We start from the raw sequence: 27322 nt of genomic DNA, 5'->3' as shown, positions 1-27322 counted from the left end.
ACGTAGGACTAACGTGATGGATGCACTTTACATACCACACGAGGGCGCTAAGAAGAAGTTGGAAGACATTCCTCTTATGGGCAAAGACCTTTTCGGAGGCAAATTCCAGGAAGTTCTGGAAGTTGAAGCCAAACGAATTGAGACAGCAGACAAACTGAGCTTGAAGAAGCCTTCAGCCACCAACAAGCCCAAGTTCTCTGGGAAGAAGGCAACGAAGGGTGCTCTCTCGTTTCGCCCTGCCCTTAAGAAACCATTCAAGCCCTTTCGCCAACAAATGGCCAAGGCATCAGCTGGTGCAATGGTTTCAGCTCCACGCCCCTACTCTGCCCTGCACGCCAACTTAGCGGCCAGGGACATGGCGGTGGGCAATCAGCCCCCCGCTCTGGGTGGCGGCAGTGACGCCCCTACCGAGCCGACCCCCACACTGGGGCCCGTCGGGGGTCGCCTCAGAAATTTTGTAGGGCCCTGGAGAGAGATCACCTCCGATGCATGGGTGCTTTCTATAGTCAGCCACGGCTATCAACTAGAATTTACAAGCACCCCTCCGTCGGAAATATGTGTTTGCGAAACACCGGTTCCGACAAACACAGACAAACAATTAGCTCTCGAACAAGAGATCTCATCCCTCATCGAGAAGAGAGTGGTCCGCTTGGTGCCACCAATGGAGCAGTTCACAGGCTTCCTGTCCTCCTTCTTTCTAACACCAAAGAAGGCGGCTGGCGAATGGCGGCCGATAATCAATCTGAAACCGCTCAACAAGTTTGTCAGACCCAAACGTTTCCGAATGGAAACTCTCCATGTAGTTCTAGAGTCATTACCCACACCAGCGTGAGGAAGCGTCATTAGACCTAAAAGACGCGTACCTACACGTCCCCATCTTCCAAGAGCACTCCCGATTCCTTCGTTTCCGGTATCAGGGGCGCACTTACGAGTTCACTGCCCTTCCCTTCGGGCTATCAACCTCGCCAAGAGTGTTCACCAGGGTTGTGCGGGCAGTTGCATCACGTCTCCAACGAGAAAATATAATGATTTTTATGTATCTCGACGACTGGCTGATAGTGGCAAAATCAGAAGGCCAGACTGCTCAGAATTTGGGAAACGTATACGTTGACGACGAGGCTAGGCTTCATCATCAACGAGAAGAAGTCCCACCTAATCCCGTCCCAGGAAATCACTTTCCTGGGAGCAGAGATCGATCTACGCAGGGGCATAGCCGTCCCCACAGGGGAACGTGTTACCAGCCTGCGGAAGTGCCTCAAACTTTTCCTATCCGTTCAAGTCGCTCCAGCGCAAGCTTGGCTGAAACTTCTAGAGTTCATGGCCAGCTTAGTGGACCTGGTTCCATGGTGCAGACTGAGGATGCGTCCTTTGCAAATGCATCTTCTGGCACATTACAGACCAAAGACAGATCCAATCTCTCTATTGGTCTCGATCGACAAAGTCATTCGGCCACACCTTCGGTGGTGGTTATTGGAACAGAACATTCGGTGCGGACGGAGCTTCCCCAGAGGGGATCCTCACGTCATAATCTCCACCGACGCCTCCAACGAGGGCTGGGGAGCCTCCCTTCCCCCTCGACAAGCTGCAGGCACTTGGGACGACAACACTCGGTCCCTACATATCAATGTTCTAGAACTCCAGGCTGTAGTCAATGCCCTACACCACTTTCAAGCAGACGTAGTGGGCCGGTCTGTTCTAATCAAGACCGACAACACGACAGTGGTAGCATATATCAACAAAAACAGGGCGGTACAAGATCACCCCAGCTGTGCTACCGGACTTGGGAAATGTTTCAGTGGCTACTCAGACACAAAGTCGATCTACTCGCCATTCACATTCCTGGTGCGGAAAACGACATAGCGGACTCTCTCTCCAGGGGCAAAGTAGTTCCCACGGAGTGGTCATTGAACAGGAGGATCGTAAGTCAGATCTTCTCGATCCTAGGTCGTCCACACATAGACCTGTTCGCCTCAGCAATCAACACTCAGCTCCCGGTGTTCTGCTCGAGAGCCCATCAGCCTCATGCATGGGCCTCGGACGCACTATCAATAGACTGGACAAACATGTTCGCTTACGCCTTCCCTCCGATCTCAATCCTTACAAAGGTCATCGGGAAACTGGAGAGAGACAGATGCAAGATCCTGCTGATCGCCCCCTTTTGGCCGCGTCAGCCCTGGTTTCCCCGACTGGTGAGGCTCCTAGTGGGCTCCCCTCTAATCCCTACATATCAATGTTCTAGAACTCCAGGCTGTAGTCAATGCCCTACACCACTTTCAAGCAGACGTAGTGGGCCGGTCTGTTCTAATCAAGACCGACAACACGACAGTGGTAGCATATATCAACAAAAACAGGGCGGTACAAGATCACCCCAGCTGTGCTACCGGACTTGGGAAATGTTTCAGTGGCTACTCAGACACAAAGTCGATCTACTCGCCATTCACATTCCTGGTGCGGAAAACGACATAGCGGACTCTCTCTCCAGGGGCAAAGTAGTTCCCACGGAGTGGTCATTGAACAGGAGGATCGTAAGTCAGATCTTCTCGATCCTAGGTCGTCCACACATAGACCTGTTCGCCTCAGCAATCAACACTCAGCTCCCGGTGTTCTGCTCGAGAGCCCATCAGCCTCATGCATGGGCCTCGGACGCACTATCAATAGACTGGACAAACATGTTCGCTTACGCCTTCCCTCCGATCTCAATCCTTACAAAGGTCATCGGGAAACTGGAGAGAGACAGATGCAAGATCCTGCTGATCGCCCCCTTTTGGCCGCGTCAGCCCTGGTTTCCCCGACTGGTGAGGCTCCTAGTGGGCTCCCCTCTAATCCTCCCAGATCGTCACGACCTACTCGTTCAACCTCAGTCCCGGTTCCGACACCCATCTCCGGGAGATCTCCACTTAGCGTGCTGGCCACTGTCAAGCGTGCTTACCGAGCAGCAGGTCTTTCTGAAGACGCTGCAGCCCTGGCCGCAAAGGGACGTCGTCTCTCAACACGACGAATCTATGACAGTCGACTACGACATTATAGTAGGTGGTGCGCAGAACAGACTGTGGATCCGCTCTGTGCTTCTTTAAACTATTGTTCAGAATTTCTACTGTTATTGTTCAGAGCCAATTTGTCCCATCCTGGGATCTGGGTCAGGTCCTGAACATTTTGGCCAAGGCTCCATACGAGCCCTTGGGCCAAGCACCCCTTATTCATGTATCTATAAAGTTGGCCTTCCTGCACGCCGCGGCTACTGCTAGGCGAAGCAGCGAGATCCATGCGCTGACTTTAGATTTGGGACATATCCGCTGGGAACCAGGTGGGGTCCGCCTGATCCCAAAGTTTTAGCCCTCCTGATATTTTCCTCCCCAAAATAGAGTCGACCTCCTCTGTCCCCTCAGACAAATTATGGTGCCCGGTGCGCGCCCTAAAATGGTATCTGGCACGCACTAAGGTAAATGCATGCAGCTCTTTATTACAACCATAAAGCCACATGGCCCCGCCTCAAGGGACACCATTGCGCGTTGGGTAGTAGCTGCTATCAAATTCGCAAATGCGGACTGGCCATCCAAAAAGGATGCTTCTGTCCAAGGCCTTGTCCGAGCCCATGACGTACGTACCGTAGCGGCGTCCTGGGCATTTTTTAGGGGGGTCCCTATTTCAGAGATTTCTCAAGCAGCATGCTGGAAGTCTGCAACGACATTCACATCCTGCTACCTACGTGACGTACTCCAGACTGGAGGGAACACGGGGAAGACGGTACTGACGCAACACCAGTCTTCGTCTATGAACCCTACCCTGCGTAGTAGTCCTTCCCGGCCTGACCAGGAGACTAACTAAGCAGGTAATACATTTCCATGTATATTCAATCTAAATGGTCTAAATCATTATGTATATATATATATATACTGTTGTTTAACCATTTGATTTCAGGGCGTCTCGCCTACCCAGCCACCGGTTGTCGGTGCCACTCTATGCATATGTAGTAGCTATTTGGGTAAGTGAATGAAGTAGACTCCCCCCCCCCCCCCCCCCCCCCCCCCCCCACAGAAGTGTGGGACGAGTCTATGAGTGATACTTACCCAAATAGCTTCCCGCCCTCCTCCCCACTCTCGGCTCGCGTTGCGATGGTTTTTCACCTTTAGTGCGCGAGGGAAAAAAGAGGAAGTATAATGGCGGATTCATGACTTAGCATAATGGGTAGGCCCCGAGAGGGCGCTCGTTGGTTGATTAAATCTTTTAGCGTTTGAGCCTGTCGGCTGAATAAATATGCATATGTAGTAGCTATTTGGGTAAGTATCACTCGTAGACTCGTCCCACACTTCTGTGGGGGGGGGGGGGACACCTGCTGAAAGTGGTTCGGCGAACCTGCTGTTGAATACTGGCAACTGGGGATTTGCGAGTGTTGCAAATCGGGCCACTGAGTGAGTCGCCCCCCTGCCTCACTGCCAACTATCTACATTCTCTCATCAGTAAAATTTTTCTGATTCAGATGAAGATTTGACAGTAGGAGATGTGAGATCCACATAGCCCCCACGTGGCGGTGGGAATTCCACTGGTCAAGCTGAGGCATGTTCCAGAGACCAAGGTTCATCTGATGAAGATGTTATTGATGCACGACATCTCTCTCCCTTGGAAACGTAACTCCGTCTGGTCCAACAGGATGTGATCCGTGTTCTTGGCATACCAGACACAGGCAAAGAGGAACATGAGCCTCCACCTCGGCAATCCTTTAAGCGCTGAACGGCACCAGGGCCACTACCTGGAAAGCTTCACCCTTTCCAATTTTACCCTTGGATCAATATTGCACCAAGTACATCCAATCTGTGGCCGAAGCTAAGAAATGGAAATCGTTTGACAAACAGTCAAGCTCGTATTTCGCTTTCCTACAAAATATTTTGAAAACTACTTGTCTGCCCCTGCCGTTCCTCACCCAGCCAAAGATAAGCTGACTACAGACAGGATAGGATCAAGTTTCACAAAAGTACTTTTAGCCGACCAAACCAGAAATAGCTGGAAGACACCTTGAAGAAAGTGGATTGGCCTTCTTGGTTTGGATTACACACAACATCCTTCTTCTTAGTTCATTCAGAGTATCGTGATAAAACCATGTGCATGTCCATGAAACAGGTTGCTCAGATCTCGTACAGAAAAATGCATGGAATCACTCCTTCTTCTGCAGAGATGCCATTTTTTTGGTTTTAACCGGAATTCAGGTTTTTTGTTTAAATCTCACACAATTCCAGTTTTTCCGGCCGTCAAAATAAATCGGAAAAAAGAGAAGAAAACCTGTGGAAATGCGTTGATTTTTACCTCGTTAGCGCTCTCGATTTAGTACATTTAGGTGCACACACGGCACAACGTCTTTGTTGTTGCTGAGCCTGCATGCGGTACAGGCAGGCAATGTACTTGCACGCAGTATACAACGGCGCCTCGCGTGTGCTTCACCACCTGCGGGCGTGTTGTGCGCTAAGCACAGGTAGCATTCAGCCTGGAAATCAAGTCTATCATTTCAGTTGTCAGTGGTTTCCGATCAGTGTTGTGGAATCATGCATGTTTCATGTCCAATATTACTTGGAAATTCGGTAGGCAAAATTAATATTAGGAATATGGAAAAAGTCAAAGTGATTGAACAAACCGACAGCTTGAACGCCATAGAAGCAAAGTTAAAAAATAAACAGAACTGGGCTTGGCTGGAAGATAAAGATGAAAACAGGGACTTTGTGTTGGACTCGGAGTGGCTTTTTCACACACACAAAAAAAGTTACTTTTTTTTTTCCAAGCAGCCGTTCCTGTTTTTTTTCAAGCAGACCCAGTTCCTGGGTTTTTTTTTTCAAGCAGACCCTCAGGCATCTCTGCTGCTGGGTCCCGATTTTTTTGCCGGGAAGTTCCGGTTGCCAAGCAGGACCAGACTCGACGAAAACCAGGTAATCAACGGCGACTTTCCGAGTCCGTATATGCCATGCCCCAGTCACGGAGCACTTTCATATCAACCAAGCAGTACCATGAAAATTAATCCGCTAAACCAAGTGGCCAGACAGAAAAGGCCTCCCGGTTTCATGGGGGATGGTGAAAATGACATCTGTAGCTAGCTGGACCCATTTTTCGTTTTCGTAGATCCACGGGAAGAATCACCAGTATGAGATTTTAGGCTTTGCATGGTGGAGTATCGGTATCGTTTCGGTTTGCGGTAACACCATGTGGTAATAACTACTGCTTAGAAGATATTTAGTTCTGAAATGAACTTGTCCTGTTTATTATCAACTTTCGCTATGTAGTTTTGTTCTGATAAGAACAGTCCTGCTTTAAGTTCTAAAAGAACTTGTCTTTGGTCTCAACGTTTCCACTAGCCTGCTCTATTCATCGTCAGGAGAATGAAGAGAGTTGTGGGCTATATTAAGAGAAGTACGCTGTGTTAGGATTGGGAGTGCTTATGTTGGTAGATTCTGATTGGTTGTCTATTGGGCATTGTGTTGGGAGTGGGATGCCCTGCTCGTTCGGGTGTGTCAGTTGGCTGTGAGCACTGTGCATTGTGTTGGGCTGGGATGCCCGCTGAGTGTCCTGCACCTGATTTCATCAAACTTTTTGTAACTTATGATGCATCACAGCGATGCGACGCGTCGTATCTCTACGATGCGACGCAGCTGGACGTGCCCTGCGATTCATTTCATAAAACACGTCGTAACTGCGATGCTTCATAGGTGTATTTATAGCACAACTCGATGACTGTTTTATGTATTTAGTCAGCGTACAGTAAATAGTCGTCAATATAACAAAAATTCGTCGGATCTCAGCTGGAAATTTGTTAAAACGTAAAACAAAATGGCGGCCGTGCGATGCAATTTTGAAGGAAAACAAGCTCTCATTGGACTGTATACAGGCATGCAACTTTTCCTCGGATCAGCTGATTTCCTCTTTTTTTTACCTCCCATGTGTGCCATTGAAAATAGAAAGTCTGGGAAAAATTTGAATTTCCTCTTTTTTTGTGATTTCCCAGTTGCATGCCTGTGTATAGGTACTTTGAAATTTCAACTCTAATATTCCGGTCTCATTCATAATTATTCAATTAATTTTCTATTTGCAACTTTACACACATTGCCTCGCTATTATAATCTCGTTTATGTGATGTTTATGGCTTAAAACTGTCTTAGAAAAATGACTCTTCTTATTTTGCGATGACCACTAGACACGTCGTAACTTGCAACATGTTTTAAGCCGTTGTCAAGGAACTTACGATGCGTTCAACACATCGCGACTTTCGTGAAATGGATGATACGATGCGTCGCGAGTTGCGGCGTGTTACACGTCGTAACTCGAGTTGCAACTCGGCAGCGCTTCGTGAAATCGGGTGCTGCTTGCTCAGTGTGTCAGTTGGCTGTGAGCCATGAGTGTTGCAACTTGGTATTAGTGAATGCCATATGTTGCTAATGAAATAGCCGATGTCTTGTGGTACAGTATCATGTTTGTGGATCTCAATAGCTTCTCTGATACGACGGGTGTACCAATGTTTCACTGGGGCTATGATTTACGCTTGTTCCCAATCAACAACATGATCTAAATCAGCAGAGTGTTTGACAAAGGCAGATTTGTTAAGTTCCCCTCTGCGCCCGTGAGCTAGGTATGTGTTCTTTAAGCCTGGTAGTAAGGTCTCTGCCGGTCTTCTCAGTGTACACTTTGCTAAACGAGCAAGAAATTCGGTAAACTCCTGCTTGAATGCTCACATTGTGTTTGTCTTTGTGGGTGTACAATTTCGTTTCTAGTTTATTGCGGGTTCGGTAGTAGACCTTAATATCCGCTTCACGGAGGGAACGCTATATCTTGTGTGATGCATGGCCAATGTATGGAAGGATGGCAGTCAGCATGTCAGATGTGTTCGGGATCTGAGACTAGTTAGCATTCGGTGCGAAGTTTTGATTTTTAGGTCTGTACCCATTGTCTCTTAGCACTTTATTGAGGAGGCTTCAATTCGGATGGTAGGTGTTCTGTGATGATGTGTGCCCTTCGAAGTAGGGTGCTGTTTACCAAGGTTTTTACTGACGGTGGGTGGAATGAATGAGCATTAAGGTATCGGTCTGTATGTGTGGGTTTCCTGTACACAGAGTGTCCAAGTGAACCATCGGCCCGTTTGGAAATTACAGAAACATTTACATTTACATTTACTATATTTCTCGGGATAAACAGTAAAAACCAATACCTACAAATTAAAGGACAATAACAGAAAACCAAAAAAACCTAACAGCTCCCGAAGGATTTCCCAAAAGAGACAAAGTCTCTGTCAAGGGGCTCTCCTGACTAAAAGGTTCACACACTCAAAAATTAAATTACATTAAATCAATCCAATTAAATTAAATAAACAAAATTAAAATTAAAATCTTCAAAGAAACCTCAAAAACAAACTGAGTGCATGTACATGTATTAAAGGGAAAATACAACATTTGCAAATACATGTATCAACGATAAAAATGATCAAATTATCACGAAACACCTTACTGGATTGTTAGGGAATGACAGTCTTAGGCATCCTGTAAAATCGTGGCTCCTAGTGTGCTGACATTTTTAAGAAAAATTGTATTTTTCCAACAATGGTCGGCCGACCAGCGTTGGAGAAAACTAGCCTTTTTTTTCTCAAAAACTGCTCCTACATTTGCATATTTAGTTATTCTGCATTTCTGCTCTTTGCAATTGATTACACACCAGGCTGTGAAGGGGTACAAGCCTGCTAGACTGATTCTCTGACCTTTCAATTTCCCAAAGTCTATAATTGCTCCGTTTCATCTTAATTGGGGTCAGGGAACCAGACTACAATAGACTATGGGCCATGGGATCAATACGCCTCTTGTTTTTTGATTCAGTGGTCTACATCTGGGGTGGGAGGGAAAAGGGTAGGAAATGAAAGCCCATAGTACCAGGAACAACATACTACTTTTCACAAGTGGTAATGTTGTACACTACTGAGAACCGCTTGCTCAAACCCGCAACATACACCAACTACACGTTATTAAATAAAAAGAAAATCACAACTCAAATAACACAGAACGAATGCAATTTATTTTAAAATACTTATTGTACACTTTTTTATTAACCATAATAATCCCAAATTCTCCATTTTCAATACATTTTGTACACGCTCAAGGGAGTTATGGTTTTTACTTGACATAACAAGTCAACAAAGCTTTTACAATGTGCAAGTAATGTGCAGTTCATGTATTATGTGATAAATACAGGTTCTTGCTGGTCTATACCCATAAAAAATATCAAACAGCTTAATGCTGATTTTAATGTATAATTAAAAATAATGATGAGAACAAGTTAAAACTTGCTTGGAGCATCAATTGCAGGTGAATAACAAAAAAATAACACGATAGCATGATCAACATCAAGTGACGTCATAACATACCAGGTAGTTACCCCGCAATGTCAGTTGCTCCAAGCCTATTTTTATCTGGTTGCCAAGATTTCGTTTCTAATTTGTACCATTTTGAAATTAATATTTGTGAAACTTTGTTTTGCCCTCTCCCCCACAGGTATATTGTGGCTAAAGTTAAATGGTTTCTCATTTCTACGAATCTTAAACCTTACAAACGAGATTACGAGCAATGAATGCAACATTAGGAAGTCAGTAACAAACAACTTTTGAGGGATGACAAAGACAATTCTGATAAAACCACTGCTGTACTGAATTTATGATAATATAATTTAAGATGTCACAATGTCAGAGACTTAATTTAATTGACTTATGTATTCCACAGAAAAGATACATGTATGGCTTCCTTTTATCTACAAATTTTATGCAGATCCAGTGATCACGCCCTTATAAATAGAGCTTAATTTGTTTAAAATGTACATGCTGGAAGTAATTTGAAGAAAATTTTTCTGCTTAATCAGGGAATTTGACCTTGCAGGCACTGGAGGTCTGCCCATGCTGGAACGAAGAGCTCTTCTCTTTCTGGCTGGTTGAGGACTTTCACCAATGTTGTGTTCATCATCAAGTTGTGATGTGGTTGCTGTTTTTTCTACAAAATAAACACAAGAAAGAAAACAATAAGAAAAAATCATGGTTGCATGATACATGTACATGAACGACTTACGAGTACGAGTGACTCGCCCCTTACCGACTCGCCCCCTGACCGACCTTGCCACTTACAAGCTAGCACCCTGTCCGACTCACCTCCTAGCCGACTCGCCCCCTCGCCAACTCGCCCCCTGACTGACTCGCCCCCTGACCGACACGCCCCCTGGAAAATGATGCACCATACGGGGACATCGTGAAAAAAAAATAATAAAGACAGTGGAGGGTAACACAGAGGGTCCAGCAAATCAGCTTCATTTACCTTAGTTTTGGGATTGAACTTTTACGATTGCCGGGATGCCCAATTCAATATTTGGTTCTGCCCTGGTTTTGAAAGTTCCATTACGAGCCTCTTTTATAACTTTTTCAAAACCGTTCAGTATGTTTGATAAGAACACCACTAAACCAAAAATACCCCAAAAAACATACATGTAGGCCCTACCTCATTTATTCTAAAAATATTTTTTAATGAAACTGAGGACCCAGAGTCGAGATTAACAAGTTATGTCAACAAACGGTGAATGATACCTTCCGCATGCCGGCAGTCACCGTGAATGCTACGTGCACAGGCCCAACGCGGGCAGTGTGCCGCGCCATGGGCACTCTGCGAAAAATCATGCTGCACTATATCGGTAAAGCTGTGCTAAGTTGTTTCCCAACACATATAATTTTTTTTCACGATGTCCCCGTACGGTGCATAATTTTCTAGGGGGCGAGTCGGTCAGGGGGCGAGTCAGTCTGAAGGCGAGTCGGCTAGGAGGCGAGTTGGCGAGTCAGCTAGGAGGCGAGTCAACCAGGGGGCGAGCTTGTAAGGGGCGAGCTTGTAAGGGTCGGTCAGGGGGCGAGTCGGTAAGGGGCGAGTCGGTCAGGGTGCGAGTTGACCTGCAATCGAATAGGCCTACTCACTGTTCATGTTCTTTAATTTATTACATGGTCACAACCCTAGTTAGAAAGTAACTTACGAAGTGGCTATTGTTAAGGCAGCCGTTGTTTAGCGCCCTCTACGATACTTTTTGATACGCACGCAGGTATATAATTATTTGTTTCCCCACGTTTTAGCGAGCAGTGCGACAGCTCAGTCGATAGAGGGTAGGATTTTGCACCGCAAGGTTGCGGGTTTGCATCTCAGTTTTGCACTCAAATTTTTTTCCTTTTCTAACCTAAGGCCAAAAAAAAAAAGTCTCCGGTTTCTGGTATGCGCGCGCTTCGCCGTAGCCATGCACGTCGGCAAAATGAAAAAGTTTTTTTCAATGAAAGATGATGTCTCAAAACCGCCAAACTCACTGGTTTGACTGGAATCCAGCTGCTGCACAATTTTAACGTGTTTTTAGATTGGGTTATGGTCGAGAATAAGTTTTATGTGGCCTCTCTGGACTCCCATATATTTGCACTAAGTTTAGTCGGGCACCATTTGCAGTCATCAGCACACATATGAAGCAAAAAAATTAGGTTTAAAAAAAAAAAAGCCGCGTCGCCGCACCACTTTTTGGGCAAGCTCCATACCAGAAACCAGAGACTTTTTTGTTTTGGCCTAACTAGGCTTTGGAGGATTTTTTTTAAAAGGGAAATAAAGTCCGAATTTCATAACGTTCAAATTCACTTTTTCCTTCTAATTTTATATTTTCTTCTCATGTTTTTATAAAAGTTGCAGTACTACCGTAACGATAGAAAATGGGAAATACGTTATGGCTGCCGTAACGATAGCCACTGCGTTATTATTAGATAGTGGATATTTTGCCGGAGGTAATGACGGCAAACTAACGTTTACTCAAGGTTTGCCGGCGGCAATCCATATCAACAGAGTGCGCTGTACTCTTTAAGATAGGGCTGAATTATAAGATGTATTAAATTCCCACCAAAAGTTGTGTAGCACGTTTGGTACAGTGGTTAAGCAAAAGCACTAGTGAGCGGGATGACTCAAGTTCGATCCCGATCTCCGCCACATTTTAAAAAAAAATTTTCCCATCTCCAAATAAATAAGAATATTCTTCTTTTATTATTTTAACATGTCTCAAACATTTTATTGCAGAGTAATACATTTTCTTTTTCAGATTTGTGGCTCTGGAGGATTTTTTTTAAAAGGGAAATAAAGTCCGAAATTATAAAATGGTCTGAATCCCATCTTGTGAATACGAGGTTACAACGAAAATATTGGCATGGAGCCAGACTAAAATTTGTTCACGGAAAATGTTTAAGTACAAAAAAACAGTAACTGCGCATGTTCAGTGCATATTCAGCAAACTAACCTGCTAACGTTTACTAAAGGTTTGCCAAAATATCCACTGCCTTATTATTACTCCTTGTGTCCTTGAAATTACTGAAATCATGCTCATGATTATTAAGAGTTTATTCATTTTAGGACTAGTATCAGCAAGATTTAGACATTGGCTTGATTGGGCTTATGACATGACATGGACAACAACAACGACAGAGTTTGAGTTTTGTTATCGAAATTATCGACAGTAATTTAGTAAAACTTCAGTTTACCTGTTTACATGATGAAGTTTTAAGCTTTCTTAACATGCTTAAAGAAATATTGAGCTCACCTGTAGAAGCTGCTGCATCGGCTTTCTTTCTCATGCTTTTCGTTGTTCTTTCAATGCGCTGAGAATCTGTAAATCGTGCGTAGCAAGTCGTGTGGTATCCACCGTGTTGTGGTATTGCTGCACTACAAAGTTGTGCGAAGGCCTGCCACTGCTGCAGCTGCCGAGTTGTCGGCGGCAAAATCTATCACAATTTGTGCTTTAGGACCATCCAAATCTTTCCATTTGATGACGTACTCTAGGAAGCGTGTCCATGTTTTACCAGAGAACGCCGTCATTCTGCACTTTTTTGACGGGGAAATGCACATAAAACACGATATTTCATGTGTATTTTCGTCGCTTGAAGACGAAATGTCTTCCTCACAGGAAGCCGCCATGTTGTTTCGACGCGATATACTGGACCACTCCACTACCGCGATTGTGATTGGCCAATCGACTATGATCAATAAAATATGTCTTCTGATTGGCTAATGTGCGTTCGAGGCTGAGCGGTATATTTTGAACATTAAAAAAATTTGAAAAAAACAATATTACTAATTAATGTAACCAAATCTCGCGGGTGAAAAGTAACCGAACGTTTCTTGGATTTTTCCCTGCAAAACCATACCAAAATCATGCCCACCCCATTTGTAGACCAGGTAGAAGAGAGAAATGTGGCCATGGCCTAGGCTCTACGAGAACATGATTGGTTTTCTTGGTTTTTCTAGCATCTACAAGCCCAAAACTTGAAACAAGTCTGTTTAGCAATATCTGCTATAGCATGCTAATCCTCCTTATCCATTTATTTCTGAAAATTGCAGCAAAAGCAAATGTTGTACATTCCCTTTAAAACTAAATTAGATTAAATTAAATACATTAAATTAAACTAAGAAAAATAAATTGCTAAAAGAACGATAAATAAAATTACCAAAAAAAGCGAGTTTGCAGCCCTTCTATTTGGGCATTCAACATCTCCCTGGGTCTAGGGATTGCGAAAGCCTTAGGTGCTGCCCTCTACAGACAGAATATCATGGTGTTCATGTATCTGGACAATTGGCTGGTGGTCGGTCGGTCAAAGCAGTAAGTCAGCAAAGCATTCAATTTGACCTTGCGTATGGCGACTCAACTTGGATTCCTCATCAACGAAACGAAGTCGCAACCAACTCCCACACGGACCCCAACTTTCCTGGGAGTAGTGATAATCTCACAACAAGAACTGCCTTCCCTACAGATATACGCACCCAAAACTCCAACAATGTGTAACATTGTTACTCAAAAAAATTGTGGTCCCAGCAGCAGCATGGCTAAAACTACTGGGATTAATGGCAAGTATGGTGGACCTGGTGGCTTATTGTCGACTTCACATGCGCCCACTTCAACTCCACCTCCTTGCTCACTATCAACTGAGACATATCCCAATCAGCCTCATGGTACCATGTTGTCTACCTACAGCCACACCTTCTATGGTGGCTAGATCCTGTCAAATTGACAAGCAGCCTAAAATTCCCAAAACGGCTACCAACAAAAGTCCTAACCACAGATGCCTCTCGGTCAGGCTGGGGAGCCACATTTGCTTCTCGTCAAATAGCAGGATGTGGCTCCAACATCAACAAGCTTGGCACATCAATGTCCTAGAGCTGCAGGCAGTTTTCAATGCTCTCAAATATTTCTAACCAAGCATTCAGATTTGGATGGTCTTGATAAATGCCACAACACCACAGTTGTTTCAAACATCAATCGCGAGGGAGGCACTTGGTTGGGACAACTTTGCCTCCTCACATGGGAACTACTCCAATGGTGCCTGAAGTTCAACATTTCATTGATAGCCACGCATCTTCCAGTCAAGTACAATTGTATCACCAATGCATTGTCCATTGGGATCATCCGTCCAACAGAATGGACACTGCAACCCCAGGTAGTGCCACCGTTTTTTTTTGCACACATAGACTGACCGCATATAGATCTGTTTGCATCAGAGAAAAAATCACCAAATTCCGGTCTCTTGCACCAGATACCCCGATCCACAAGGGTTGGACACAGACATTCTATCATAAAGGGTGTACTGATGGCTCCTCAGTGTCTAACAATCAAAACTTTAATCCAAATCCTCTGTGGGATGTTCATCCAGAAACCTCCCACTCAGAATCTAATTCCATCATGGGGCCTCACTCTTGTTCTAGGAACACCGTCACAAATGCCGTATGAACCAATTGGGCCACTATGCTCAACCTGTCAATTAAGCCTGCCTTCCTATTGGCTGTAGCAATAACTCGATGACGTCGCAGCAAGCTATATGCCATGTCAATTGAACCTGGCTACATCATATGGGAACCAAATGATGTTCGTCTAATCCCCAACATATGACAGAAATGTATCAAATCACCCAGTGTGAGGAAATATTGTCATTACAGTGGGACAGAGTGAACAAGTGTGCATGCATGCCTATATCACACACATTGTTTATTTTTCGTGTCATTTGATGACGATTTAGGGATCACATTCATATCATTAATACTTAATGAGTATTTCGGAAATCAGGGAAAATCTGTTTCACTGTGGCCCTTGTGTGAGAAATATTTCCAGTGTAAATAGGACAGCTGTGGTAATTTTACATGTTGAATTGAGGAATTGGTCTTGTCAACCACATTCTGTTTTGGTTGCTCTTTAAAATTAAACAATCAAAGAATGACATCAGTATAATGTCACTTCTAAAAAGGACTACAGAAAAGAACAAATTGGAGAACAAAATTTAGCTGAAAATATTAGTAATGTCTTTTCTAGGTTTATTTAAGGGAAAAGCCAAACTCAGCCCCTTCAAAAAACAGCATTTTATACATGCTCTAGAATTTTAGAAATATTTTTTCCAGTAGCAGTACTTAGAGCTGAAGTATGTTGTGTTCTTGATCCTTAGGTACCCAAAGGAATACAAATCATTGTACCCTTTGGATTCAATGAGTATGGCCCCCAACCCATACTACACCAAAGGCCTGCCCCCGCCAGCCTGGGAACATTGGAATGATGTTCGAGTTGGTGAAGATATTCCACTTTCCAAGGACAAGCCATACTATGGACCGTTGCCACCCAAATACCATGTACGTATATTTTCTTCCTCTTGTTTTCTCAACTGAAGCTTTAGTTACAAAGAAAATGACAGCATTTGTTAGCACTTTAATTAGTGGGTATCACATGCAATTAAAGTGGAACTTATCATTAAATCTATTCAAACCCAATGCTGAATTTGGTCAAATGATTAAATTGAGAATTGTGTATCAAGTCCACATCCCACCATTTGTCATTAATCATGACTGAACTAAACAAAAGTATTCCATATTTGACAAAGCATTGATTTCCTCACTAATGACTAAGGCCGCGGTCGAATCACATGGCTACAGTCAGCAATAAAAGTTGAGTCAGTAGGAAGTGGCTGCAGCCATTGACCAGTGGCTTCGATATGTGCGTATGTTTTTTCAGGCCCAAGCAATGTGATTCAGACGCAGCCTAATAGTTGACCTTCAAGTAAGACTGCAAATAAGCCTGGGTCTCCAAGTACACTGTTTCTGTATTGATAAAAAAAAAAACCACTTTAACATGCATCTGAAGATCAGTAAACCCTCGAGAGGACTAAGCAGCTCAACTTCATGATTTGTTTTCATGGAAATTCCAGGTCTACTTCACTCAATTTACTTGTAGAGCAACCTACTTATGCATATTTCCCTAAACCGGCAGGTATTTATGCTAAGAGTTTACACGATAGCGCCCTCTGGTGTCCTACCCATAGTGCCTTGCGCTCTTCCTCTTTTCTCTTAGCGGCCGGTCGGGTAGGATGTGCATAAAATACGCTCTGTATTTCTCGTCAATTTCTGCTACCCTTATCACTTAAGAGAAGATTTTGATTAAAGAATTTATAGTAGAGTTATTGTATCGTCTTGTTGTGTGATATTGCATAGTAATAAAGCGTTTGGAGAGAACTGGCTCTCCCTCAGAATGGACCAAATTCTCGGGGGACTCTGCCGTTAACGCTACATCGTTATTGCGGCAGCGGTCTCCTGTCCAGCATCCCCAGCCACTGCCGGCTGCGGGCTCTGGCAGTTCCGTTGACCAATGAGGGAACCATCGGTTGCCTTCTCCGGTCAGCCTAAGCGGAACAGCCAAACGAAAGGGGTGCTCCGGGAAGGTTCCTCCAAACTTATCTCATCTGCCGGAGCCAAACCTAAAAAGGGTTGACATGGTGAATGAGGCTCGGGTCCGGGCTTCACTACACCCTCTGTCCCATCCCCAAACACGGGGCAGCCCGAGGGGACTAGCCTTCACAGTTCAGTGGGCTTGAGTCACCCATGTCCTCCCAACACAGTGCCTAACACCACTGAGTGCCTGGATGGACTATTGTACAGGCCACCGGACAACGCTCACACCCAACCCAACCCATGGGGCTTAAAGCGCTGACGGCCAGGAATGACATGAGCAATGCAGAGCAAGCCGCCTGGGGGACCGTGGACCGGCGGGCTCCGTATTATCTCGCTCTCAGGGACCCCCCTTGTCGGATTTTATCCGTTGTTCGGGGGTTCCGGTGCCCCTAGTGTCATCCAACTTTTCCTTGGGTATACCCCAGGGCCACTTCAAATAAAAAGAGCAAGAAGAACTAGAAATGTGTTTGTGGACAAACACAAGCTGTTTCGGATATTTGAAATACTCTGTGCACGTGATGAACACTTGATGAAGTCACTTCGAATGTCATCTGCCAAGTGAAAAGTCAATCAGACATATAGTGCCAAAGTATGATTTGAAGAAAAACGTGTACAAACCCTATGGGGAAAAATGCATCTTAAATGTGAAGTAACCTTACACCTGATGATGTCACGATCACGAATTTCTTCTAGGACCATCTGTAGGTGGTAGTCTAAGTGTGTACCAAGTCTAACGTCGATCAGATTTACGAAAGTGCCAAAGTAGAATGTTTTAAAACGTGTACAAACCCTATGGGGAAAAATACATCTTTAATGTGACGTAATCCAACACCTGATGACGTCACGATCACAAATTTCTTCTAGGACCATCTGTGGGTAGTGGTCTAAGTATGTATCAAGTCTGAGGTCGTTCGGATTTACGAAGAGGCCAAAGTGGAGTGTTTTAAAACGTGTACAAAACATATGGGGAAAAATGCATCTTTAATGTGACGTAACCCGACACCTGATGACGTCACGGTCACGAATTTCTTCTAGGACCATCTGTGGGTGGTGGTCTGAGTATGTATCAAGTCTGAAATCAATCGGATTTGAAAAAGTGGCAAAGTGGACTGGTGGAAGAAACGTGTGTTAAACCTATGGAGAAAAAGTCTGAAAAAGGAGGGGGGGGAAAAAAAAAAAAAAAAAAAAAAAAAATCTTAACGAAAACAATAGCTGTTTCGGTGAGTCACCGAAACAGCTAATAAGGTGGGTCGTCGACCACAACATTATACCTCAGACTCGGACGACTCCTCAGATCGATTCCACCGGGACAAACGCTCCAGGGGTGAGGATCCGATTTCTAGGGCAGGTTTTTTGCAAGCCTTTCAGTCTGACTCGGCTTCATTATCGGCCCTGTCTGCCAACCACCAGATGGGCCCAGTTGGCAACCCCTCTGAGGCGGCAGGCCAAGCCCGCAACCCTCAGTCGTTGGTCAGGGATGGGCGGCTCAAGGACAAAGGGACATACCGCACACGGTTAGCCATGCTTCAGTCTTCCCACCTGCAGTGAGCACTCCGCAGTTGTTACAGTGCAACCAAAAAACCTAGATTATTTTACCTCATCTGTGTGCTTATTGTGCCGTGCGAGTTGTTTGGTTTTTATTAGATACAAAATGTATACGTTACACCCCACATTAAATAGATCTGTCATAAAGTTTTTAACCAAAAACGTGTTATTCGATTCCCTCGTAGACTTTCCGCAACCGCTTACAACCTAGGCGTGGTCGACAGTGTTGGAGGTCTCGAGGCCGGCCTCGGCCTGGAGGCCGATTTTCATGGCCTTGGCCTTGGAGTGCAAGGCCTCGGCCTTGGCCTCGGCCTCGGAGCCTTCCGGCCTCGGCGAATCGGTCGAGGCCGGCTCGAGGCCGCCCATTTTGATGTGTTTTCTATTCTAATTAATTTAAATTTGTTACCTTATCAAACCCTTGAGTTTCTGCCGCAGTGGGTTCCGTGAAACGAACGCATATAAATGTACGCACGATCGAATGAACACACTGGTAATGGTTGCATTGAACGTACGTACGTAGCATCTTCGCCTAGCCTGCGCTTCAGCTTTCCACGTGCGTGCAAGCGTTATAACTGTTACCGTGTGCCAGACTACATAAGTCTGGCACCAATCTCATCCGGTAGTAGACTAGTCTGGTTGCAGTGTTGCATTTCGCCTCTGTACCCCGACCTTTAAAAATGATTTGCCGCAAGGTGCCGCAAGCTTAACCATTCCTTTTTATATAGGCCACTATTTTAATAAAAGTCTGAACTTTCTGGGTGCTATCGAGTGTACTAGTCTGTACCATTTTCTTTTCATAAAGATATGATAAAAACAGTTACGATTTATCAAGTAGATTTTATTTTTACACGGTGGTTTAAATGAAAGTTCCGGCTCACACGGTAATGTTTGGCGCAATTGGTCGATATGGAAAGCGCGATTTCAGAATTCGTTTTTCCATCAAAATGAATGCAAAGTTCTGAATTAAGTCAGTATTCCTCGTGGTACCAGGATACTTGGTATTTTTAGAGCCATGTTGATACTTACTATATGTATTAGCACGGTTTGAAATTGACTAATTTTGCGTGGTTACAGATATACGGCCAAAACCACTGGACTCTTGCCATGAACTTAAAATTCTTCGAAGCCATTGGATCCCAATCGGATGATCCGAGAATTCGTGGGCATTTTGATGAACTGAATGATATCATGCTTGCATGTTCCGTGTTGCCGTGTTGTTTGGAGCGGGATCGGCCATTGCCAGACTTTGTCTTGCACCGCGGTATTAACAGTGATAATGCGTGGATACTTCTTCCGTTGTGTGGAGTGGGATTGGAACTATACTTTGCCCGTGCCTAACGGCAGGCAGTCTGGCACTGTCTGGTCGCATCGCGGTGTTTGCTCGGCGCGCGCCTGGACAGTGCGAAGGTCCAGGGGGGGGGGGGGTCGTAACTTATGGTTATTAGTGGTAAAAACATGATTCAAAAATCAAGTTGTTGTTTATTTAATGGGGATTCCTATGATATTAAATATTGTGATAGGTTTGGAAAATAACATTTTATAAAACATGCTAAAAGTAAATAATGTAAATCTTACAGAATAGAAACTCAAAATTTGGCCATTTAAATTGTATCTCCAATGAGGCTGATTCAAATGCCATTGATTTTGTTGTATAATTCGCTTTTCAGTGTTACAAAACTTGAGATTTCTTTCTTTAGAAAAATTAATTCGCCAGACTCCCTACAAGAGGAAACACATTGCAAGCTGTAAGCCAGGCACTCCAAAACTCAGTGAATTCATCTAAAAAGATGTTAAAACTCCAACATAATCTTAGCCTTGTTTTAGTGATTTATATCTTATTACGTGTTTTAATAGTCGGCCTCGGCCTTGGCCTCGGAGGTGGTGGCCTCGGCCTTGGCCTCGGCCTCGCGGTTGTGGCCTCGGCCTCGGCCTTGGCCTCGGAGGTTGTAGCCTCGGCCTTGGCCTCGGCCTCGGAGGTTGTGGCCTCAACTACAACACTGGTGGTCGAGTCGTGAATACCCCATCCCATCTTACATAAGAACTCTTTGTACATAGGCCATGGTAATTGTGATAGAAAGCTCTTCTTAACAAAATCGCACCAATTAGTAGATAATAGATAGTATTGTATTGAACCGAATGCAGCGTTTAGGACCTATGATCGTGTGTTTCAGAGACCGGTTTCAGCTTGCCCTGAACCTGAAATCTAATGACAGCAGATTTAGCTCTTGGTCAGTTTGATCCGGGTCTGTTTGATCCGGTTGGAAAATGGAAAGTTCAGTTTTGTTTCCCAGAATTTGGCAATTCCGTGGTCTATTATGCGTGAACAGATTAGCTGATTAATTAGGCAAGACCCCGCCTCTTGACCTCCTAGATTTTGACCAATCAGCGGGCGCTATCATTGCGCGTCATAGACAATGGATAACAAAAATTGTCACGCTCTCTGTATCATGTTACAAAATATCGCGCCCCCGCTGTTGTTGTATTACAAAACACTACATTCGAATTGACCAATCAAACCATTTAGTCCTGATTTAGGAATGAAATGACGTCACGATTTAGTAAAGTCGACTCCAGTTGGCTGGCAGGCAGCTTGCATATATGTACATGTATATGTCTAGACATATCAGACGTTATACGTGAGACTTGCTCTGTGGATAACGGGTGATACTCAGACTAGCCAAATTCTAGCGTCATCTAGCGTCCCGGGCATCTTGACATCTGTTAGCAATAGTCGGCCTCCCCAAGTATTCGCACAGCTAAATTATCCGTAAGTGTCGATCAAGTTGTTGTTATGGAGTTTTGCATAAATCTTTATTGATGCCCTATGGACACAATATTGAGTGATCTTTAAGATTTATGGTGTTTAATTGATTTTGAAATGAAGATTTGATTGATGTTGAGAAGATATTGTGTACCAACATGATTTTAAAATGACCAAGAGAAGTAAAAATTCATAGAAATGTAGATTTCTACGTAGATCATTAACAAAAATCTTGAAATCGACGTTAAGAATTACTTTGACGCCGAGAATTTTGATTGAAGATTTCGGTAATGGAGAAGTCAGCGATTTTAATTGAGAATTTTGAAGTTAAGGATTTTGAGTGCTTGAGGATTTGGAAAGCAAACCAGATCATGTAGAGATGGTGGGGATTTTGAAATTCATGCATAACGAGAAAACATGAATGGTTTTGGATCTTATATTTATTTTAGATGGCCTTTTTGGGTACTGAGTGATCCGTCGGCACTAACACCAACTGAAGAGGAGTCTTCCATTGGCTAGCAGCAGCAGTAGACAAGGCTTTTCATGAAGCAGGCTCATTGAAGAGTGGTACTGATGAACGTGGGCATCTTTGGGACTTTGCCTGCCATCTCAGAATTTGGAGAGTATTTAAAATAAGCTTTAATGAAATCTGTGAATCACACGATAAATAAGTACAACTGGTGGAGTTTAGAAAACTTTAAATAACGTAACACAGAACAGCAAATTCCTCATGTAACTGAAATTATCCTGAGCAAATTAGACTACTGAAAAATTAGTTTGTGAACAAATAAGAATATACTGGAAGGGGAACCCAATATTGAATCCTTTGATAATTGCTGGAAATAATAATTTTGAGCAAAAGTGTAAATAAGAAATTAGAGGAATTGAATTTTAAGGTATTTGTTGTATATATGTGAAGAAGAATATTTGAAGTTTTTTTTTAATGTAATAGAAGAAAGTAAGAAGTTGTTTTCATTCCCTGTCTTATAATTTGTCTGTTGGTGTGTCTGTTGGGCCAAAAAAAAAAATATTCGGTCTCTGGTCAGACCAATGTTCCGGAATTGACGCGGAGATGCGGCTTCTTTTTTTTTTCTTCAAGCTTGAATTGTACAGACAAGGTGGGGTACTATTTTGCTTTTTTGGTGTCCTCATGTACATTGGTGTCCTCCATAATTATCCTTGGTGCTTTCGATCATTTGCCTTGGTGCAATTTCCCATTCCTTGGTGCTAATTGGTAAAAAGAAATGAGGAGGTGCGGCAATAGAGGCCACTGTTGGAGCTACCGCGGAACATTTTGGAAAAAAAAGAAGATTGACGCGCATGATTAAAATCGACGCGCGCGCTAATCAGAGACTGACTTTTTTTTTTTTTGGCCTTGGGGTTGCCATTACACTTTTACAACAGACCCGGCAGTTCTGGTGGACATGCGGACCGCTGCTTTTCACTGTCTTGACCACGGTCTTGGCTCAGTGCTTGTCCAGTTTGAACGAGTGATGACCTTAGCAACCTCCACCTGCCAGGGTAATGTGCTCAATGCACTTTTTCTCCCGTCACAGGGTGCCCGCAAGAGGTTCGAGACCTTCTTTCTAAAGGGCAAGGATCTCTTTGCAGGGAAATTCGAGGATTGCATGCAAGCTGAGGCAAAGCGGTTGAAGGCTAGTAAGAAGCCATCAACCCCAATGTCCAGGGCAGCGTGCGCCAACTCAGTCATTTACCGGACAAGCACGGCCCCAACTCGGCTGCGGTTCCCAGTCGCCTGCTCCCCTTTATCCCGGGGGCTGACATAAATACTTCCCCACTCATAGCGGCCTCCCACCATCGGACCCGTGGGAGGCCATCTTTGAGAATTTGCGGGGTCCCGGGTGTTAATTACGTCCAACCAGTGGGTGCTCGATTTAATCAGTCGCGGTAAATACTCACTCCAGTTCTTGAGCACGCCTCCCCCCCCCCCCCCCCAGGCATGCTTGTTCAGCCGACACCAACCCAACGAAGCACTGCTCCCTCGAGGGGGAGATAAACTCGGGTGCACCCCCAACTTTTTTGATGGGGGTGCAGGAATATGCTAAAGCACCCCCTACTTTTAGTGGACATGAATGCACATCTTGTCATAACAATCATCTTTCGACTTACCTAAGCAGCCACAAAATGAAAAGTATCTGAAAAAAGTAATTATATTTCCCGTCATGTTGGCACTGTCGCCCTAATTAATGCAAGCTGCGCGCACCCGCCCGCTCACCTGCCCACTCATACTGTACTAAACTAGCCAGTAGCCACTTAACCACTGCGTCAGTTTAATAGTCTGGTTACAGACCTATCTCGCTTACACAGTAAGTAAGTAAACCTTCGTTGTTTTTAAGTTCACTTCACGATGACAAGTTTGCAATTCAAAACACGTGTGTAATGCTCAGTGCAGTGATGACTGCTTCCTGCCACGCCTCCAAAGGGCCAAAGAAGGCACAATGGAAAAGCAGTAACCGGTAATCTATTCATGGCCGCGGTGCACGGTTGCAGCATAGGTACGGTCGAATTAGACATCGTAAAAATGCCAAGAAAACACCGATGGAGAAAGAATATTTTTTGCAAGTTAATTCACAGAACTTGATCTGTCATGTCTGTGTATGTATTTTCCGTGTTCATGAATTTATTTTATTTCGAGGTTGTGACGTACTACTCACAATTTGATGCAGCGTGTTTTCCCGAAGTTAAAACGAGGTTATCTATGCTTATACCGCGCGCGATTTATGGACAGTGTTGGCCATGCAGTTTCCCCTTTTGACTAGCTTTGTACTTATGGTGTGCATGACCTGAATTTTCAATTGTTTAAAAATATTTATCGACTGTTAATACTCTAATAATTATTAAGGTAATCTTTACTTTTTGTGGCCATTTTCGTATAGCCTTTCGTAGTGCAATGGAAATAGTCCAGGCTGAAATTCGCATATGACTGAATACCCCATTCAATCAGCACAAAAAATTGGCAAAAAGAAAAATTTCCGACCTACCGACCCTATTTTTTAGAGGTATGCGGAAGCAGAAATATTTCTTTTTGGCCTTTAATAGGGAGTCCATTGAGTTTTGGCCGAGTAAGCTGTAAGGCAATTTCAAACCGTGCTAATATGTAAGTGTCAACATGGCTCCAATATCGACCGATTGTGCCTAACATTACTGTGTGCGTCGCCACTTTTGTGTAAACCACATGTAAACTAAAATCTATTTGATTTAACGGTTTTTGTCAGAACTTTATGAATATATATGATTCTATATATAGCTCAGCCATGATTCAATGACTCCGAACTCAAAAATGTTAAAATGATCTTTTTAGCTAAAAAATAAATTGATTTTAGTGGTCAGAAATTGCCTCAGATTGCACCACAGAGCGTTTAGGGTCCAGATTTTTATGCCCCGCGGCGAAGCCTTGTCCTTCCGTGTGTGGGTGGGTGGGTGGGTGTGTGTGTGTGTCCGGACAAATCTTGTCAGCGCGATAACTTGACAAATACTTAACATATGAACTTCAAATTTGGTTTGTGTATTGTTCTTGGTAATCCTAAGAACCCTTTTGCATTTGGGGCCGAAAGGTCAAGGGTCAAGGTCACAGTGACTAAAACAAAAGAAATTTTGTCAGCATGATAACTTGAGAAATACTTTACGTATGAACTTCAAATTTGGTTTGTGCGTGTATTGTTCTTGATAATCCTAAGAAGCCTATTGCATTTGGGACCAAAAGGTCAAGGGTCAAGGTCACAGTGGCTGAAACACAAGAAATTTTGTCAGCGCGATAACTTGAGAAATACTTTACATATGAACGTCAAATTTGGTTTGTGGATTGTCCTTAGCAATCCTAAGAAGCCTATTGCATTTGGGGCCAAAAGGTCAAGGGTAAAGGTCACAGTGGATAAAACAATAGAAATCTTCTATTTATTCTGAGATCATAGGGATTAGGCATTAATTCATATAAAACCTACAGAAGACACTAATGCTGTCAATGAACGTTCCATGTGACCAAGGTACATGTAAAGTTGATGTTATGTCACGGGAACAGTCACGGTTGCGGGGCATTTGTGTTTGTAAACACACCTGACTTGTTTTGGGGGCCCTTAAGCGGGCCCCGAACCCCACACCATTAGGGCTTCATGCTACGCGCTCACATTACTTCTTATTCCAGGTATCAAGGTATGTCCCCCCACTTTTGAGAAGTGATTGACGCCCTTGGCTAAATATTTTATTTCAACAGCACTTTATAGTCTTCTACAGTTTTGATAAACAATGCGTTGGGTCAGTTAATAAAATATTCACAAAAAGTGCATAATGGAAACAATAATTATTATTGGGTTTTTTTACATACATGTACATGGTTCATTCTGGTGTAAACTTTCTTCCCCCCCCCCCCAAAAAAAGGTGAAATAGTGCCAAAAAGTGGCCCCCGGACCCGGACCCATGCCGAAATGGCTTCGCGCTTTGCACTCGCCGATTGTCTTAAACAAATTCCAGCACCCCCTGTCAAAAATTTGATCTGAACAGATTTATTCATCCAAAGTGCTTCCGTATGGACACACTCAAGACTATCCCGAGTCAATACACAAGCCAGCATGGGGGGCCAGCCTAGACCTGAAGGACGCATACCTACTCGTTCCTATCAGGTGGGAGCATTGGGAATTCCTTTGGTTCCAATACAAAGACATCTGCTACAAATTCATGGTGCTCCCATTCGGCCTTTCTACCTCGCCCCGAGTCTTTACCCGATCCTAGCACGTGGCAGAAGGATGCACTGATGATACGGTGGGATGGGCTGCTTGTCTACACCTTCCTCCCGTACGGGTACTGACCAAACTTGAGCAGGTGGACTACAAAGTCCTCCTCATAGCTCCCTTCTGGCCCGCCAACCATGTTGCCCAAGGCTAACCAGACTCCTGGTTCACCGGCCAATGGTACTTCAGCGGAGAGCGGACATTCTGTTCCAGCCCAGCTCGGGTTTTCTTTGCCCAGCTCTGGGCAACGACAACCCAACCATATCGGCTGCCTTCTCGCTACACAATCGCCCATTGGTTAGTTACAGCCATCAAGTCAACCGTGGACGCATCACCGGCAGGGGCGGCTTCCACCATTTGGGCCTTCTTTAAGGATGTCTCTTACATCACGCAAGCGGCATGTTGGAAAACTCCCAACACATTCACCGAGTGTTACTTGAAGGACGTTCTCCTGACAGAGGGCAGAACAGGGAGAGCAGTGCTGAGGGCAGCTAGCTGAACCTTGTCATGGTCACAAGACCATCTCCAACCGAGGACCTCTCTAGCATAGATGAGTCTCCTTACTCTGATTCCTTATTTTAACCTTTTTACATATGATAGATATGAATTATGTCATAATGGTTTTGCCTATAGTGATCATTTTTGCCCCACCGTGCACTTATATTATGTACCGGTGGGCTGTGGTTCAATATTGTACAATTATACAAGAGCATCTCGCATAACCCACCGCCTAATACCTGGTGCAAGTCTGTGCATAAGTAGATTGCTCTACCCTCGGTTAGTTGAGTGAAGTACCCCCCCCCCCCCCCCACAGAAGTGTGGATGGGGTCTACGAACAAAAATTTACCTGTAGAGCATCCCTTCCTCCTACCCCACTATTCTCGATCTAGAGAAACATGGGTGCTCCGACTTAGCGCTCGAGAATTGAGAAAGAGTGAGGGGCACTATGGGTAGGACACCAGAGGGCTCTTTTGTGTAAATCTTAGCGTAAATACCTGCTGGTCTAGGGAAATATGCACAAGTAAGGTAAGTGTTTGTTCGTAGACCCAATCCACACTTCTGAGGGGGGGGGGACTTTAATACAAGGCTATATGCTTTATATCACTTACAAGAATCAGTATTGACAACTTTTGCCTGTGCTTTGTCCAACAGCTTCTGATGCGGCAGTCATACTTTGCAGCTACTTCCTATGTGGACTATGAAATTGGCCGTGTTCTATCAACACTGGAGGAAGAGGGATTTGCGGATAGCTCAATCATTGCATTAGTTGGTGATCATGGTAAAATCAAGATTATTATAACATTTTTTTTAATTCTCTACACATTAACAAAAGGTCATAAAGAGGAAGAAGAAGAAACCTTGTCTTCATTTATGTGCTAAGTGCTTGTAACAGTATACCCCAATAGCATGGTATTGTTGAAACAAAATTACATTAAAGCTAAATTGGTTTGGCCTACAGTAACAAGCAATTTTGCCAGGGATTTGTCTAGTATTATTACACCCATTACAAA

At 44.1% G+C, this 27322-nt stretch overlaps 2 protein-coding genes and 1 long non-coding RNA gene across 3 annotated transcripts in view; 2 read left to right on the top strand and 1 right to left on the bottom strand.

Moving 5' to 3' along the window:
• LOC119726990 (iduronate 2-sulfatase-like) overlaps nucleotides 1-27322 on the top strand; it is a 44196-nt gene that overhangs the window by 8229 nt on the left and 8645 nt on the right. Inside the window, exons 3-4 of the mRNA XM_038198853.1 lie at nucleotides 15488-15668; nucleotides 26964-27090. Coding sequence (XP_038054781.1) covers nucleotides 15488-15668; nucleotides 26964-27090 — 308 coding nt within the window. The remainder of the gene's footprint in view (nucleotides 1-15487; nucleotides 15669-26963; nucleotides 27091-27322) is intronic.
• Nucleotides 1020-4005, top strand: LOC119726989. Its single transcript, XM_038198851.1, has 2 exons — nucleotides 1020-1618; nucleotides 2225-4005. The coding sequence occupies exons 1-2, from the start codon at nucleotides 1026-1028 to the stop codon at nucleotides 3072-3074; spliced, it is 1443 nt and encodes a 480-aa protein (XP_038054779.1). The 5' UTR covers nucleotides 1020-1025; the 3' UTR covers nucleotides 3075-4005.
• Nucleotides 9031-12993, bottom strand: LOC119726991. Its single transcript, XR_005270878.1, has 2 exons — nucleotides 12601-12993; nucleotides 9031-9998 (listed from the first exon to the last, which is right to left on the bottom strand). It is a non-coding gene; the product is annotated as an uncharacterized LOC119726991 (long non-coding RNA).

The sequence above is a fragment of the Patiria miniata genome, unplaced genomic scaffold, assembly GCF_015706575.1.
Source record: "Patiria miniata isolate m_02_andy unplaced genomic scaffold, ASM1570657v1 HiC_scaffold_2, whole genome shotgun sequence".
Taxonomy (NCBI): Eukaryota; Metazoa; Echinodermata; class Asteroidea; order Valvatida; family Asterinidae; genus Patiria; species Patiria miniata.
Note: the sequence above shows the minus strand (reverse complement) of the source record. Positions and strands in the feature narration are given on the sequence as shown.

Bases quoted from the DNA above. Each gene is read 5' to 3' on its own strand.
- LOC119726989 (XM_038198851.1), top strand. From the start codon at position 1,026: ATGATTTTTATGTATCTCGACGACTGGCTGATAGTGGCAAAATCAGAA. The intron at 1,619-2,224 runs ATATCAATGTTC...TCTAATCCCTAC, and splicing joins CGACAACACTCGGTCCCTAC to ATATCAATGTTCTAGAACTC.